The sequence below is a fragment of the Pleurodeles waltl genome, chromosome 3_1 (assembly GCF_031143425.1).
Source record: "Pleurodeles waltl isolate 20211129_DDA chromosome 3_1, aPleWal1.hap1.20221129, whole genome shotgun sequence".
NCBI classification, from domain to species: Eukaryota; Metazoa; Chordata; class Amphibia; order Caudata; family Salamandridae; genus Pleurodeles; species Pleurodeles waltl.
Genome location: NC_090440.1, coordinates 1,784,561,318 through 1,784,580,153, shown reverse-complemented (window position 1 = coordinate 1,784,580,153; position 18,836 = coordinate 1,784,561,318). Strand labels below are relative to the sequence as shown.

General features: G+C 43.0%; 1 protein-coding gene across 4 annotated transcripts in view; it reads right to left on the bottom strand.

The window, feature by feature from the left end:
- SF3B1 (splicing factor 3b subunit 1) overlaps positions 1–18,836 on the bottom strand; it is a 457,301-nt gene that overhangs the window by 411,519 nt on the left and 26,946 nt on the right. Inside the window, exons 2-6 of one of the 4 annotated variants that reach the window (XM_069225830.1) lie at positions 13,032–13,204; positions 10,784–10,885; positions 9,575–9,689; positions 7,843–7,922; positions 1,471–1,653 (exon numbers count right to left, since the gene is read on the bottom strand). In XM_069225830.1, the coding sequence (XP_069081931.1) occupies positions 1,471–1,653; positions 7,843–7,922; positions 9,575–9,689; positions 10,784–10,885; positions 13,032–13,204 (653 nt within the window). Of the gene's footprint in view, positions 1–1,470; positions 1,654–7,842; positions 7,923–8,110; positions 8,554–9,574; positions 9,690–10,783; positions 10,886–13,031; positions 13,205–18,836 lie in introns of those variants that run through there. The other 3 variants (XM_069225833.1, XM_069225832.1, XM_069225831.1) reach the window with 3 other exon arrangements.

The window sequence follows — 18,836 nt, the reverse complement described above, 5'->3', positions numbered from 1 at the left end:
TAGAAGGCTACATATCCACTATACACACATCCAAAATATACACTGTGGTTTTAAGCCTGGCACCTTTGTCTTTAACTTGTAGTTAAAAAAAGAAAGCAAAAAAAAAAAAAGTACAATCCTATATGCTGTTTAAGTTCTATGAGAACACACGGATACTCCCCTGCAGGACAACATTGGCCCTATGGCTCAATATTATACAAATAGAGCAAATGAAAGGCATTACTACATTTAGATTGAGGCACAAATGAGGTACTAGCACCCTCTGAATTTAGTATCACTAATAAGTGAACCCCTATTTTCCATGAGTCCTTTTCTATTTAATTAACAATACAACTTCAATATTTAATGCACTCCTTACTGTCCTGTTCTAAACAGGTCTCTCCCACCACCTAAACTAAGCACTGACTATATAACGTCTCTGTCCCTGGAAAGTCAAGTGCCCAAGAAGAGTAGCTTGGTTATTCAATTAGTGGCTCTAGACACGGGTAAGAAAAATATCCACAAGGAACACTCACTATTTACCAAGAACAGAAGTCAGTTTTAAGACTCAGCCTTCTGAAGATGGTTTCACGCAAACTCCTAATCAGCATAGGTGAGCATCCACTATTTACAGCAATTAAGTCAATATTCTCCAAATAGGTTCTAAAAATAAGTACTCTAACTCTAAGCAGGGAGTCATGACCACAAATCATGAAATACTGTGTACTGAACACAATTGAATGTTGAATGGTTTGCCTTTAACCTTTATTACAATATTCGGGGTATTGACAGTCATGGCCGCCAATACCTACACACCAAGACACAATACACTAGCAGAGATCAAATCCCTTATTCCATAAAGGCAAAGGCAAAGTCACAGAGTAATTAAAATAATAGTGTTTTTAATGCTTAATTAAATGTAAATGAAGATCATGTTAGATAGTGAAGGACGAAAAGAGGCAAGGGCTCTGATAGCAAGTCCTGAATTAAGTCAACATTGCAAAATAATCTAATGTTACCTGTAGTGTGAGGTAAAGGGAGGTGTTAACCTAGCACAATGTATAATTTGAATGATTCGGCGATGGATAAGGGGAATTTTATAAAGTGTCTAAGGACAAAATATACCCAATCTGTGGACAGACTGTGTATAAATGGTGCAGAAAAATACATTGGGCAACACTTAATTTTCCCAAAATTTTTAAGAATCTGGGTGAGATTCCTTGATTAACCTATTGGCTATCAAAGTTAGACTTTACATTTTTTTGTATTAATATTTCTAATCATGGGTTGGGCTAAATGTGTTTTTATTACGATAATGAAGCACAGTTTAAAATAATCAAGATTAGTAAAATATTAAGAAAAAGACATGAAAGACAAAATATAATTGTATATGACTGTAAGAACTACAGTTTCAGTGAGCTGGAAGCTGTACAGAGTGTTCTTATCAGTATAATTCGACAGCACTAAAGTACACAACGGTTTAAATACAACGACCTCAGCTTGATCCCAGCTGGACATCTTCTTCGGTGTGGAGCCAGGTGTCCCAGGAGTTTGATCAGCTGTTTGATCCCAACGTCGTTTACGTTTTGAAGGTGGTTGGGATGCTGCTGTACCATTGACAACTTTCAGATCGCCAGACTTTACTTTTTCAGCTAATTGTTGTTTAATTTCTCTCTGGAAAAAAAAATGTTTTTTAACCTCCAATACACTCCAGTAAATTAAGGCAAAATATGGTAACAGATTTAATAGGTAAAAGAAGGTTCAAGTTCAGTTCATATCAGACTAAAAGACATTCAGGTTAAAGGAAACGGCACATACAGGTAGAACAAGTGCAGATATTCTCAGGTTGCCAATTTACATTGCAATTGGAATTTAATAAAAATATATGCATTTTAAGCAGAAAGGCCAGTGTGTTAAATAATAATAATAATAATAATAATAATAAATAAAAAACACAGAACACTCAAACCCAAGAGAAAATAGTAAAGTTATTCATGTGCAGACCTTTGGGACCTCTTTAGATGGAAGAGGTGGAGAAAATAAAGTTTGAAGAGCAACATTGCTCAATGGTAAAATACGTTTTTTTTATAAAATTAAAAAAAGACGCCCTTTCCTCAGCACCACTTTATCTGGGAAAAGGCAGTGTAAGGTGGGTTCACTGAGAAAGCTTGGAGTTCACTCATACAACAAGCCTAAGTCACAGCGATCAAGAACAAAGTCTTAAGTCAGAAGAATTACAGAATAACTGTGCATTTGTTTAAAAATAAATAATAAAAATAAAAATAATAATAATAAATGATGGAAGGGAGTACTAGCTTCAGATTCCCAATGTGGCAGCACAAAGGGTTTTGGAGGAGAAACCACATCACAACAGGTGATCTGAACAAAGATAGTGCCTGCAGTGAACATAAAAATTCCAAAAGGGCAGGCAATTAGCCATAAATGGTGCCCCCAGCAAGTCAAACCACAACACATCTGACAGTTTAGCCTACAATGGTTCTGTATTGCGGGTGCCACACTAGACTACTAATTTGTCCCAGCTACGGGCATTTAGACTGAGGGACACCCGGCAGCAAGGATAACATATGCAACTTTAGGAAGAAGACCAAAAGCTCCAACTTGCACGTTCACTCTTTATACATGGAGGTGCAGATTGCCCTGCTGCTGCGACAGGAGATCATTCAGAAGGAGTAACCTGATCAGAGGGCAGATGCTCATGCCCAGAGGTTCCAGCAACCACACTTTCCATACCCAAGGACGACTTTGGTCTGGTCGTTCCTGAACTTCTTCAAAAGTCGGGGAGGAGAAAAGCATACATGAGTCTCCTAAATTCAGAATGAGACTCAAAGAAAGACTTCTTGAGAACTCCACCTCAGTAACCTTGTGAAATTATGTGCTCTCTGTTAGGCCACCAGTACAGTTAATTTGCAGTCTCCTACCAAAACCTGGGTGGCATTAGACCAGATCCCCAATACCTCGAAGCCCGTCTCAGCACCATGGCAAAGGAGGCACTCTTCTGTTGATGGTTAATGGGGAGAACACAACCCAGAGTCAAAGTAAGTGTCTAACTCTCTGGCCTCCTGCAAATCCATGTACATATTATTTTCACAGTGTGGGGAAAATAATCACCCTCATCTCCACTGTCATCTCCAAAGCATGGGCGACTATGATGAGTCAGAACCAAAAAGTTGTAGGAGAGCTAGGGTGAGGCTCCAAGGTGGAGACATGGTTCGGTATAAATCAGATTGGGAGTTTGTATACACAACCTTGATCAGGAAAGAGACAAATTTTGGCCTAGAATCAGAAAGGACTGCAAGAACATAGGTATCCTCCGATGGCATCCTGGCCAGCGTTAATAGCAAAGGTACCAGCACGGATTTTGGTGCCATACCGGAATTTGGCACCCGCGTCAGGGCGGACCCACTGACTGATTAAGGAGGTGCAGATGGAGCTGAGAGCCGACCCATCGGCAGGTAACCCAAAAAAGACCTCTGAGATCCTTTGGGCCTGAAGGCACGCCAGAGGGAGCTGGAAGGGTATCAGCAATTCAGAAAATAGACCCTCAAAGGGGCTCGGCCTCTTGTGACGTTGCCTCGGAAACACAGGGTGCATCAAGAACTCCCTCTTGTCCACCATGGCTGTTGTGCTACCAACCCTCCTGCTTGTTATGCCTGGTCTTCTGTGCTGCCACATGCCTACCACGTGCCCTGTATGGTCAGCATGCTATCCGACCCCACCCCCCCTCCCAGATACCCTATGTTATCTGTGTGTATGCCATTAAGGTCTCACTGTTGCCCTCCATGGTGTGTTGTGCTTCCAATGCCCATCCTCGCCTGCCCTCCATGGTCAGCTTGCTGCTCCTGGCTCCTTGCCCTCAGTTTTCCATGCGCAGGCCCCTGTCTCCTCCCTCCTGCCTTGACTGCTAATCACTTAATCTCCTCATGCAAAAAACACAAAATGAATGTGCCCATGTGTAATGTGTAAAGCACTCCAATACCGGTGGGTCAAGTTTACGAGATATATAAAACTGCAAAAAAAAGTGAGCGTTTTTCACATGTCTTTGGGCTACGTTTGGGTGATTTGTGCTGCATTTGTGCCAATTCTCTGGTGGCAATAATCGGGAGAGTTATTTGTTATGAATCTCCCCAATTTCCTCATTTACTGCAGTATTGTAAAGAAATGGCTCCCTGTTGCAGTTACCCCCCACTTTTTGCCTGATACTGATGCTGACTTGACTGAGAAGTGTGCTGGGACCCTGCTAACCAGGCCCCAGCACCAGTGTTCCTTCACCTAAAATGTACCATTGTATCCACAATTGGCACACCCTGGCATTCAGATAAGTCCCTTGTAACTGGTACTTCTAGTACCAAGGGCCCTGATGCCAAGGAAGGTCTCTAAGGGCTGCAGCATGTCTTATGCCACCCTAGAGACCCCTCACTCAGCACAGACACACTGCTTACAAGCCTGTGTGTGCTAGTGAGAACAAAATGAGTAAGTCGACATGGCACTCCCCTCAGGGTGCCATGCCAGCCTCTCACTGCCTATGCAGTATAGGTAAGACACCCCTCTAGCAGGCCTTACAGCCCTAAGGCAGGGTGCACTATACCATAGGTGAGGGTACCAGTGCATGAGCACTGTGCCCCTACAGTGTCTAAACAAAACCTTAGACATTGTAAGTGCAGGGTAGCCATAAGAGTATATGGTCTGGGAGTCTGTTTTACACGAACTCCACAGCACCATAATGGCTACACTGAAAACTGGGAAGTTTGGTATCAAACTTCTCAGCACAATAAATGCACACTGATGCCAGTGTACATTTTAGTGTAAAATACACCACAGAGGGCACCTTAGAGGTGCCCCCTGAAACTTAACCAACTAGCTGTGTAGGCTGACTGGTTCCAGCAGCCTGCCACACTAGAGACATGTTGCTGGCCCCATGGGGAGAGTGCCTTTGTCACTCTGAGGCCAGTAACAAAGCCTGCACTGGGTGGAGATGCTAACACCTCCCCCAGGCAGGAGCTGTGACACCTGGCGGTGAGCCTCAAAGGCTCACCCCTTTGTCACAGCCCAGCAGGGCACTCCAGCTTAGTGGAGTTGCCCGCCCCCTCCGGCCACGGCCCCCACTTTTGGCGGCAAGGCTGGAGGGAACAAAGAAAGCAACAAGGAGGAGTCACTGGCCAGTCAGGACAGCCCCTAAGGTGTCCTGAGCTGAAGTGACTCTAACTTTTAGAAATCCTCCATCTTGCAGATGGAGGATTCCCCCAATAGGGTTAGGATTGTGACCCCCTCCCCTTGGGAGGAGGCACAAAGAGGGTGTACCCACCCTCAGGGCTAGTAGCCATTGGCTACTAACCCCCCAGACCTAAACACGCCCTTAAATTTAGTATTTAAGGGCTACCCTGAACCCTAGAAAATTAGATTCCTGCAACTACAAGAAGAAGGACTGCCTAGCTGAAAACCCCTGCAGCGGAAGACCAGAAGACGACAACTGCCTTGGCTCCAGAAACTCACCGGCCTGTCTCCTGCCTTCCAAAGATCCTGCTCCAGCGACGCCTTCCAAAGGGACCAGCGACCTCGACATCCTCTGAGGACTGCCCCTGCTTCGAAAAGACAAGAAACTCCCGAGGACAGCGGACCTGCTCCAAGAAAAGCTGCAACTTTGTTTCCAGCAGCTTTAAAGAACCCTGCAAGCTCCCCGCAAGAAGCGTGAGACTTGCAACACTGCACCCGGCGACCCCGACTCGGCTGGTGGCGATCCAACACCTCAGGAGGGACCCCAGGACTACTCTGATACTGTGAGTACCAAAACCTGTCCCCCCTGAGCCCCCACAGCACCGCCGCCTGCAGAGGGAATCCCGAGGCTTCCCCTGACCGCGACTCTTTGAACCTAAAGTCCCGACGCCTGGGAGAGACCCTGCACCCGCAGCCCCCAGGACCTGAAGGACCGGACTTTCACTGGAGAAGTGACCCCCAGGAGTCCCTCTCCCTTGCCCAAGTGGAGGTTTCCCCGAGGAATCCCCCCCTTGCCTGCCTGCAGCGCTGAAGAGATCCCGAGATCTCTCATAGACTAACATTGAAAACCCGACGCTTGTTTCTACACTGCACCCGGCCGCCCCCGCGCTGCTGAGGGTGAAATTTCTGTGTGGACTTGTGTCCCCCCCGGTGCCCTACAAAACCCCCCTGGTCTGCCCTCCGAAGACGCGGGTACTTACCTGCAAGCAGACCGGAACCGGGGCACCCCCTTCTCTCCATTCTAGCCTATGTGTTTTGGGCACCACTTTGAACTCTGCACCTGACCGGCCCTGAGCTGCTGGTGTGGTGACTTTGGGGTTGCTCTGAACCCCCAACGGTGGGCTACCTTGGACCAAGAACTGAACCCTGTAAGTGTCCTACTTACCTGGTAAAACTAACGAAAACTTACCTCCCCCAGGAACTGTGAAAATTGCACTAAGTGTCCACTTTTAAAACAGCTATTTGTCAATAACTTGAAAAGTATACATGCAATTTTGATGATTTGAAGTTCCTAAAGTACTTACCTGCAATACCTTTCGAATGAGATATTACATGTAGAATTTGAACCTGTGGTTCTTAAAATAAACTAAGAAAAGATATTTTTCTATATAAAAACCTATTGGCTGGATTTGTCTCTGAGTGTGTGTACCTCATTTATTGTCTTGTGTATGTACAACAAATGCTTAACACTACTCCTTGGATAAGCCTACTGCTCGACCACACTACCACAAAATAGAGCATTAGTATTATCTATTTTTTACCACTATTTTACCTCTAAGGGGAACCCTTGGACTCTGTGCATGCTATTCCTTACTTTGAAATAGCACATACAGAGCCAACTTCCTACAAGTATCTTCAGTGGAAACAGCTTCCAGCTTTACATTTCGATTCCATCAAGAGGGTGTTCAGATGTGCCCCACTTGGCATAAACTCAGAATGTTACTCTAGCTGCTCACTGGAACATTGTAGTAAAGCTGCTGATCACCAGGGAGTTAAATGCCAGTCTGCTGCTGGTGTTGAAAGTGGATGTTTCAGTCCGCACGTCAGAATGTTTTAATGAAATAGAAGAGGAAGATATTTGACAACTCACCAAAATCATGTCCTAATTTTTCTTTCTATACCACTACCCATAATTTCTAAGGCAAAAATAACCCTCTCGTTTTGTTTCTTTCTAAATTACATATTTTAAGTTTTACCAGTTTGACTCAATCAAGATGGCTTCAGGTGTGCCACAATTGTCATAAGTAAAACTATTAGCACTACGGCTGTTCTTTTCAACAGTCTGGGAAGCGTCCTGTTGGAACTACATGATTTACTGAGAATGCAAGTCGCCATTCTCATATGGCGGAGAAAGGGAGTGTGAATTTACAGAAAATAAGCTCTCATTTTAGCTTTTGGCGCACCTTCCATAATCGTGAGAACACAGTTTTCTCTCTAACATAATTCATGAAATCCCAGCAGAAGGCTTCTTCACACAGTAAAAGCACACTAATACACACCACAATTCTTGAAATTAGTATAGTACAATCAATAAATAATTAATATTTGAACTAGAATCTGTTATCATCCTTTATACGTCCTTTTGTGTGATCCTCAAAACATGACATTCACCACAATGCATTTCAATGGCATGCTATTATGTATATTGGTTCCAAGATGGCTTCCAGCACTTCCTGGTTGAAGTGCTGACAGCCAATCAGATCTCACCATGAGATCTGTGCTTAGACTGCCCAGATATACAAATTTCTCTTTCCATATTATCGGTTTGCATAAGATGCAAATAATGCTTGCATGAAAAATGATACATACGGGTATATTTTTAAACGTGTATTAATTTACAATTCAACACACCTCTTCTTTTGATAAGTGTTGTTCATACATCACATCCTTGAACGTTCTAACATTCATTGTAGGATCGGGAGTCTTGCCTCCTGCAGAAAAGAACAGCAACAATAACAAAACAATGAGTACACAGTATGATTAAAAATAAAAAGATCACCCTATTCTATCTTTTCTTAGCGATAAGCACTTATATTTTAGGTAGTCTTTTCAATTTCTTAAAATAATGTAAGTATCTTACTCGACATCAGTTTGCCGATCAATGTTACCTGTTAGAATACAAACATAACTACACTTTAAAGCAAAGATTTTATGCAGATAGAAACAATAAAATGGCACAACACAGTAGTCTTGAGAGGTGATGGGTTCCTGGGTTGCTACTCCGGAATACGTACACTTGCGTGCCTCTGTCTCCATCAGCAGATCGACTTCAAGCAGCAGAATAGAAGCCTAGAAAATTATCTCTTTACCATTAGTAACACTTTGGATAGATATGCACACTCAAACATTGCCTCACATAAGTGGAAACATTCCCAGACATTACTAACTTCAGCCTAAATATGGCTCCAAAAAGTGATTTCTGCAGAAACTATTTCCGACACATCTGGTCCAAAAGGTCTTCTTTCAGTAGCTCTAGGCATGATATGGCTTCAATTTAACTTCAAACATTAAGTTAGAGGTTGTATTTATCCTCACCTTTACTTTTAAAGGTTTTATGACTTTTTAAGCAGGCCGGAACTCATTACCCATTCAAGTAAGCCTTTAAAGGGGGGGCTTAAATTAGGGTTGCCTGAAGTAAGCATCTACTTTATACTCTACAGAAGCCATAATCAAAAGTCAAATATTATGGTGGAAGCATTAACCTACAGAAAATAAACAAGTAGCTATACAAATTGCATAGCACCTGCTTTTGAAACATGTTGATGACCATGCCCAATACGCAGTGTCATACTGACACCAGCTTTGACAGGACTTCCTTTAGATTACTTTGTCACCATAATCTACACAGGATGGTGTTGCACTGCACCCTTAAGAATGCAGACAGGACTGGCATATAGCAGTACTGCTGTGGGAAAGAAATTAAGGACAGTTAGTATGGGCCTGTGAATTCTGACAAACATCTTCATATCAATTACAATTAAGCACGTAAAAAAAAATACCCCTACTAATTCATGTTGGCTGAAATTTCTAATTTTGGAAATAACTTAAGAAAAACAGACACCCTAGCTGAAAGCCAAACTCACTCACCAGATGAAAGCTTCCATCATGCCCCAAGCGTTCACTTGCATACTAATACTGGTAAAACAGACTCATAATTAAGTACTGGTCTCAGATTCTATTATGCATGAATGCAATTCCTACATAATCTTACAATGTCAATAATTAGGTGTTCTTTTTTGAGGCACTGTATTTTAAAAAGTACAAAACTAACATATATTCGGAATAGTAGAATAGCCACTTCTGATCCAAAACTGCATGGACCAATAACACGTTAACCCTTTGAGTTTCTGTAGAATGGGCTCTTAGTCTCATTTTCAACGAAAAAGGAACCTTCTTCAAAATGTTTGAGTGTAAAGCACCTCGACAGTGTGCGCCCACGTCTAGTCAGTAATGGAAAAAAATACAGAGTTTATGAATAACTATTTTTTTCAAGATATGCATGTAAATTAAAGGTCTAAAGTTTAAATTATATTACACTTCACACATGTGTATCTATAGAAGTTCAGGCTTCACCATAAATTACCAAGTGCAAATGGATCATGGCGCTCAGGCGAAATGATCATCATCCGCCGCTGCTTTTTGTATTCATCTTCCCGATCTGCAATCTTCGGTGCACGGTGCTCAACAAAGGGATCATACTGGAAAAAAGGAATCAGTCAACCAATGTATAATGCTCTTCAAAATGTCAAGACTTACTTTCAAATTCATATACACTGAGGTGCTGGGAGGAATGCTTACAATAAGTCTAGCCACTGGCAAACGCTTAGGGTAGAATTCTAACACACTGTCCTATAGCCAACTATTTCACCTCAGTTTGGGCCAAACCATGAACAAATCAGTCTTAACTCTACTTCAATCAGGATGACATGGATCTTGGGCTGCTCGTGTCCCATTTCAGGAAAGACCCGGCCTGGCAGTTCAGGATGGACTGTTCCTATTGGAGAAGTTCAAAACACAAGGGGGGGGAAAAAAAGGAGAATTGGGCGGTCCAGTGTACGTTCTCCCAATAGTATGCAAATATAAAGTGGTACACTGTTCCGAATAAGAGGAAAGAAAAGGAGTCCTGAAATTCAGGAGCAATGGTCCTCACACACCTTGGTTGGTGAAGTGTCAAGACGAATTTGCTAATGGCCGAGTCCAAACTGAGGCAGCATGACGTGCAAAAAGAATGTTGGGATGGTATTCTATCCTGAATAGTTGCAGTGGCTGACCATATTTCAAGCATTCCACCCATAATTTTTTTTTAATGCTTTATTACTCCAAATTCAGTTTTCTATTGCTGCACTTTATCTTCAAAACCTTAAAGGGTAAAGCATCAAGCATTCAGTTTTGATCATAAAAATCTTTAAGATTTTTCCAAAGACCATTATGAAAATATTCATATACAAGCAAATTTTGCTAGACACGCACAGATGCAAGAATATAACAAATGTGTATTAACAGTAATTATTAGTTTCAAATGTCACACTGCCTAAAAACATGCAATCAATAAAGCAATTTATCTATGGCTTTTCCTCATAACCTTTATATTTTAGGTTTGCCATAAACTTCAAGGAAAAATCTTACTGCATATTACATTCATCATACATACATAAATCATAACACACAGGAGTACCGCAATAAACGTATGTGGCCTAATTAGGAAAAAAAACACACAATAATCCGAGCAGTCAAGTGTTTTCTCTTTAGTAATAACGCTTTAGCATGCACACTGAAAGTTGGAGATATTTACCTGTTCTGTTGATTGTGGAATATCATTAAGTAAAGCAACAGGAGCATGGTACCCAGGCTTCTTTTGTTCAAGTAAATTAGTAGAAGAGTAGTCGTCGTCATCCTGTTTAAATGAACGATTTTTTTTTTAGTTAAAAAAAAAAAAAAAGAAAACTGTTTGCAACAGGACAGTACAATTTTGCTATTGCTCTGAATAGTAATCGGTTGCCACTTCAGTTCGTGATTTCAAAAGCAATTAAAAAATTAAATTAAAAAAAAACAAAAAAGATGCAGGTGCTACTAATTAAAATAGGCTCTTTTTAATACTATTTAAATTATATCGATTTCCAAGCAGGTTTCTTTTTCAAGCTCTTAGCTAAGCACTCCTTTAGCAACTTGATTCTCATTGTTATGATCTGCATCACTAATCAGCTAAGAACCTCTATACCAGTCAAACAGAGTACCAGAAAGACTAAACAGACCACTGCACAATCCATATTCAGGCAGCTGATTCAGACAGGCAACAAGAGAGAGAACCACAAAAGGAGCCGTATCAGATGAGCCAACAAATTAAAAGTGGCGTCCAACCTTCTCTAAAGTGCTGGAAGTGAGCGAGTAGATCAAAAAGCGCAAACTGTAACCTTACTTAAGTGCTGTAGACACCTGATGCACCAATACACAAATCAAGGGGATTATTTACCAAGTACCATGAAGCCTCTCCCTTAAGTTATATGACTGAAAACATGAATCTGGCCTAGGGCAGAGAGAGCCCATTTTAGAACTTCCCAGAGAGTCCCCTGAATCTCGTAGCCATCTAAGAAATAAGGTGAAATCAACAGATGCCTTCATCTTAAGGGTCATTAGGTTGTGATGGCTAATGGAACAGCTAAAACCAACCAAGCACTAGTGAAGGACAATCAAGAGGAATGCATGGCAGAGCTAAAAGAAAATGTTCAGTTAATATGAACACAATTAAAACTATTTAAAGACATTTCTGAGCTAAGAACGGACATGCAATCCGTCAAAGATGACTGGAAGGAGCTCAGTGTGACTGCCTCAACACACCAGTTTCCACATTAATAGTTGAGCTCCTGGAATATAAGGCAAGAATGGTCCTCAATAAGTGTAAGAACCATGCAAGCAGACCTAGAAACAGAAGTGGATGACATCTACACATAATATAGGCATACTGAATAAAAGCTCAGAATTCCACTTAGACATTATCAGAGTGCAATGTGTGCAAGAAGCCCAGAAATGCCCACGTGTACCCACAGCCTTACAGGAAAAATATTTCAGGACGCTAGGCAGACTTGTCTTTTCCTATAATTTGACAGTCCAGTTTACGTGTTGTAAGACTCATCAGCTATGGGGTGCCAAAGCAGATAAGAACATTGCTAAGTAACCCGAAACCTTCTGCAAACAGATGAATTGAACAATTTCGCCCGACAATTTCTTTGGCAGGGCAAGGAGAGCATAATTTCTTTGAAAGGAGGACAGGGTTTTTCTCTGTTCTTCTGCAAGAACTGAGCAAAAAAAGAATCATATTCCAAAACAAACTCATTGAGAGAAAAGGCCACTAAAGGAAAACAGAGCCATATCAATGAGGAGCACAACAATCAGTCAAAGTATTGCAAGAGCGTGGACTGGGTCACTATAAACAGCTGGAAATGGTCCTTTATGATTAGGGACCACTGTGAGGAGACAAATAGCAAAGTAATATCAGATAAAAAAAAAAAAATCCTAACTGTAAACCGTAGACATTTGGCAAATTAAATATACCGTTTTGAATGCTAGAAGAGAAGAATCAGTAGGCCTTGAAAGGTCTGATCTCCGTAGCCGTAAAGAAGTGCTCTCAATAACTATAGGTCCTTAGCTCAGCTGCGGAGCCCTATCAGCTCAAGCAACCAATTATCCAGACACATGAAGATTAAATCCATGCGAGCTGTGAGGGACCATCACTTATGGTAGAAAATTGGTACAGGCACAAAGAAGAGCTAAATTGGCAACATGTGTATTGCAAGACATTCAATGTTTCTAATCAAGCTTTCACAATAGGGCAACTGTTTTCTTTAAACTCGCCTACCGGGGGGGGGGGGGGGGGGGGGGGGGGGGGGGATGGGGGGGGGGGGGGGGGGGGGGGGGGGGGGGGGGGGATGGGGGAACAAAACGATCACAGACTAAAAAAGGGAAGGAACAATATTACTGGAGGCCAGAACACATTAAACAACTTATGTATACATTCGTATAGTGAACATTTTGTCAATACTTACATCTTCCTGTTCATTTGCAGCAATGGACGTCAGATATCCCACAAACCTATTATCACTCCCACCATAGATCTCTTGGTCAAAGTATCCAGTTGAATCTAGGCCCACTCCCTGGTCTTCTTCCGTAGCAAGTGCAATTTTTTTGCTTTGAATTTCTCTTATCTGTGCTTCAATGTCTAGTAAAGAAACCACAATTAACTGTTATTGAAGTATACAGCTTTACGTAAGGCAGAGCCTGTGCAAAATGTCCCCAAGTGCATTAAAATAATGAAGCTCAACAGGTGTGCTTAATAAAGGACAATCTAGGTCAAAAAGGCATTAGACTAATACGTTTTGAATTCTGGAGTCATTCGCACAACATACACAAAACACAGTTGTACAAAGGTTCACTTTTAGAGTGCCACTGCAATAAGAAGTGCATGCTCTTCCCTTTTGTAATGTCTGTTTTTTTCTTGAGAGGTGCTTAGGAGACTAACAGGACAAACAAGGTTATTACAATGTCAGAACGGAAGCTTAGGAAAAATAACACATACACTGAAAAGCAGAAGATAGTGACTGTTTCATATCAAATACAAACAAACAAAATGTGGGGCAGTATTCTATTCCAATTCTGACACTTTTCTAATTCTTGCTCTATACTAAGTACCTGGTCCTCCGGGAAGATATATCCCTTTTATGGAAGGAAAGGCCTCACCCAGCATGCTTCATCATAGGCCAGTCCATCCCGCCAGGGTAAGATAGTACTAACCTAGCAGTCTCATCCGTAGCCCCAAAGGAGAGCAAGCTCCTTTTGGTGTGTAAAGATCAGAATAAAGCATTTTCTGGTCAGTAGGGCACCAGTATTAGTAAAAAAATAATGAAAACTACCTCCGTATCTAGCCAAAGATATTCAGGATGGACAAAACTGTGCATGCACAACGTACAGTTTGTTTTTTTGAACCAAGCTATGGCTGTTCAATTGAGAGAAGGTAGATCAATCCAACAACAAGGACAATACGGTCACTGTGCATTGACCTGAAAATGAGAACTGTATCATGATTAATGACCTTCTTCATTTTAACAGCGACCCTATGGGGTTAGCAAGAAATAATAATGTAAACTTTGAGTAAAAGGAGAAAAAGAGAAGAGTGCCACATAAAAGAGATAGCTAATCGGCACATGCAGTGTATAAAGGCACATACCTCCAACGTTCATGCCAGACAGGTAGCATACTTAGTAAGAGATGCTCCGAGTTGTGCTATTAAAACAAACTTATCCTGCTGCCAAAAGTCATGAGTGGGTTCAAATAAAGAACCGGCAAAGTAAATTCTACTATGCTAATCAAGCAGTGAGGAATAAAGGGCTGGCAATTAAGACAGCCCATGAACCAAGAGTGAGGCATACTAAATGTGTATGCACTGTGCAGATAATGGCAAAAACGTGCAGCAGGAGCCCAACTTGCTCAACATACTACACCAAGCTCTTCCGAAATACTGCTAATAGACTTGTTTCTATGTCTACAACATGGATTATATGAAGAATTTGTGATAATTGTGGATTGTTTAATATGAATTCAATATTTTACGTTTTATATAAGTGACTGGCTTATTAACCACCTTTTCATTTTATTCCAATACGAAACAATACAAAACAGCCCACTCAACATTCATTTTTATCAAAAAGCCCGTGTTTTGGAATTATATAAAAAGGATTAAATGAAAGGTTATTCCAGCAAATGTTAGGATCAAAACACTTTAGTAAAAACATGTGCTCGCTGTAAAAGTACCACCAATTATAACATCCGACGTCTAATTTTCATTTGTGTGCTTCCATTTTTATTGCTCACCCTCAACTGTTAATTCTACACAGGGAATCATTTCATTTACACCTGCAAAGCTGCCAGGTATGTTGTCAGCATTCATAAAGTCTTAGTAAGTAAGTGATGTACACTACCAAATCATATTCACATTCACTTCAAACTTTGTTCTAATCCTATATGCTCACCGCACAAATAGACTACTACATACCGACATAAAAAAAGTTAATAAAAAAAACTACAAAAAAAACTGAAGACCGGCTCTGGTTTCTCTTAATCACAACTCGCAAAGTATCTAACACCATCTGTTCCACCACGAAGAGAAACAATTATCACCAGTCCATACCATGGCAATCACACTATCTCCAATCCCAAAGTAGCAACACTTCCTCAGATAAAGCCAACCACATACACACCCTTCTTCGGCCTTCAAATTGATGACTTATCCCCAACATCCCTGCCTTAAACCCAATCAGGGAATCTCCCATTCCTCGATCAGTGTCAAGCCAAGTGGTAAAGCCATTAGCAAACTCTGCCACCACTAGCTGCTAATTAAACAGAACCCTACAATTTGACTTGATTTGATCATTAGTGTTTCCTCACTCATTTAGTCCCAAAGGCATCGCATTATAAAGATTTTTAAAAGCTGCATTGTCACCTCACCACTGTTTGTTCGGTCCACTTCAGTCAGATGCCTGAAAATGCCAATCCATTGAGACCACCCAATAAAGTATCCAACTTCATTGTGCCTGCACACCACTATCATCCTTATTGATGTCTGTCACTGTTGGCATCTGCTCTCTTCTGAATAGCATGACTATCTTGGGCATCTTTCTTGCAGTTGTTCAAGCTCGATGAGTAGCCCTACCAAGTGCCACAGAAATGTACCAGTTTTATGTGAAAATAACATTTGCCATCTCGAAACATTCAGTGTGTGCACTTTACACTTCACGCCCCACGCTAAAACAGATTTCTCCATTTGCTTTTTTTTCCAGTTCCTCAACGAGGACCCCAAATTCTCCCACCAATATCAAGTTACCTGTCTGCCACCTACTAATGGACCTTCAGCCACTGTTTCATCCCAAACCTCATTAACACCAACATTTTAATTTTTCTCAGCAAATGCCAATGTCTAATGTGCCATCACCCACACTCACTATTACACATATGCAAATCCGCAGTCTAACTCCTCCTCGTGCTAAATACCCTTTAAAAAGGGTAATTATCAAGAACATTTATGGCACAATTTCCTTGCTAGAGTTCCTCCAAGCCCTCAAAAGTACTTAAAATAGACAACTGCACAAGTATCAACATTCTGCACTGAACCGCTACTTTCTGACAAAAACTAGCATTGATATGTGGTCCGGATCATTTGGTGGTAGCATCTTAGGGCAGATTAGAATGTGCTAGAGTGGTAGGACTGAAGCCATGTTTGCACTGCCGCTGTAGTAGACGGCACAATCAGTGCCACTCAATTTTCAGGCCATAGATACATTTAGTATCACATACAATCTAAAGAAAGCAACAAATATAGGGTGCACTAAAAGGCACAAAAATCTGGGGTTAAGAAGCAGAAAGGCTTATTTCCCGCAACCAGGTTTGTAGGCATCACAAAAACAGTAGCCATCACAACAACAGTAGCCAATGGCATCTTCAGGTCAAGAAAAGCACGCAATTTTTTATTCACTTCGTGAGATAATATAAAACTCAGACAATGGCTTTACTGAAAGCGGAATCTTCCTACAAAATGTTTTAGATAGTTCCTTGCGGTATCCTTTATTCTTCAGCATGAAGAACAAATCTGAATAACGCACACAAAGCAGGGGCAGGGTGATGCTGTTGCATAAAAGCCCCAGGAGAATCAGAAAGGAGATTCTTTTTATGTATGAAAGGAGCAGCTAATTGAATGCTGTAGTCTGGCAGCTCTCTGTCCTCACTGGAAAAAGAGCTGGCTCCAGATTAATTTTACACTCAATACTGCACTGCACGGTGGCGATGACGCAGTGTGTCATTACAGGCTGCGTGTCTTGGTGTAGCTAACAGTGAAAACACAAAACAGCACTCGGATTGTGCGCACCGTCCCCTAACACTGCGAGCAATATATGTAAGTCGCACCTTACAGCCATAAGGCAGGGTGCATTATATGATATGTGAGGGCATATCTGCAAAAGCAGATATGCCCCTGCTATGTCTGTGTCGCTTCTTAGACACAGTGCGTTACCAGGGAAGCCATTTTAAATACATGTGCTGAACATTGGTCATTATGAGTTCCCAGCTACACGGTGGCTGCACTGAAAACAGGGATGTTTGGTAGCCAACATCTCATATTGATACATATTAATACACGCACCCAGAGAGTACCTTTGGTCAAAAATAAAGCCTGCCCTGGGCAGGGTGTTTCCACATCCTACCCAACAGGATGGCCTGCAAATCTGTATTCCAAGGGCTTCAACGTCCCTGCCCTAGGGCCGCTTTGTCACTGGGACCGGCAGGAAATTTAGTATTCAGAGAGGTGTGTCCACCCCTCAGGTCAGTCCTACCCACAAGGTGAGCAGGAGAAGCTTCCTGCACCGCACAGCTCCACCGCTGTGCCTGCGTCCCTCTCCCCGCCCTCGCAGCTGCTACTGTGAGTTCGAGGCCCTCCTCCACCCACAGGCTCCCGTCTGCGCCTCATCCCTGGTGGTCTAGTGGTGCCGTAAGTATTGTCTGTCTGTTTTTCACATTCTTTTTGTCACTGCTTCTCTGTTTTTCTTGCTCTGTTTCTTTTGTGCCTTTTTCTCTGTTCCTCTATTTTTTCGCCCCGTTTCCTTTCCTTGGGCTTCCCCTGTGGTTCCTCTGCCGCTGTGTCACCCACAGCCCCACCCCACCCTCCCCCCACGCGCCCATTCGTGCTTTGCTTCCTGCCCAGGTGCTCCTCCCTCCCACCTCCCCCTTGACCTGCTTTTTTGGTCAGGAGAAGCTCCCCACGCCGCACAGCTCCACCGCTGTGCCCGCGTCCCTCTCCCTACCCTCGCAGCTGCTACTACGAGTTCGAGCACGTCCGCGCCCAGCTCCAGTCCCCATGGCCACGAGATCCCCCCCGCACCAGACACCAACGCCCTCCACACCGGCCGACCCTTCTCCTGCCAGAGCTGCAACTTCTCCACCCTCCGAACCACCACCTCACCCACCAGAACCAGACAGAACCACCTCTGGTGCATCCTTCTCAACACCCGCTCTGTCCACAAGCACGCCATCGAGCTCTGGGATCTTCTCGTCTGTCCTCCCCGGATATCGCATTCCTGACAGAGACCTGGATGAACCCACCCTCAGCTCCTGACATCGCCATAGCCATCCCAGACAGTTACAAGATCACCCGCAGAGACTGCACCAACATAACGGGAGGAGGGATCGCCATCGTCCACAGGAACACCATCAGAATCTCAACCAACACCGAAGACACCCTCAGCACCGCCGAACACATGCACTTCCGAGTCCACATCGACCCAAAGACTACCCTCATCTACAGACCCCCCCGGACCTCGACCTCAGTACAGTGACTCCATCGCCGACATCAGCAGCACTCAAGCCCCTGCTTCTACAGATTGCATCCTCCTCGGGGACCTGAACATCCACCTTGAAAACACCAATGACAGCAACTCGGTCGCCCTGCTCGACAACCTCTGACTCAAGCAACTTGTCACATCTCCCACCGATTCCGCTGGACACACACTCAACCCCATCTTCTCCGCCAGCAGACATCACCTTCAGCCCCACCACCGAGCTCCACTTGACCGACCACTGCTGCGCCCACTTCGTCTTCAATAAACCCACCACCCACAACCGATCCCCCAGCAGCTGGAACAAGACCACGAAAGACCAGCTGATCTCTGCCCTCGCCCCACCAGCTGACTCAACCGGCGCCGACTCAGCCAGCCGTAACCTCAGGCAATGGATCGGCGACTGCGCCAACACTCTCGCCCATATCAAAAAACCCTCCCACAACCGCGCCATCAGAAAGGCCACCTGGTTTA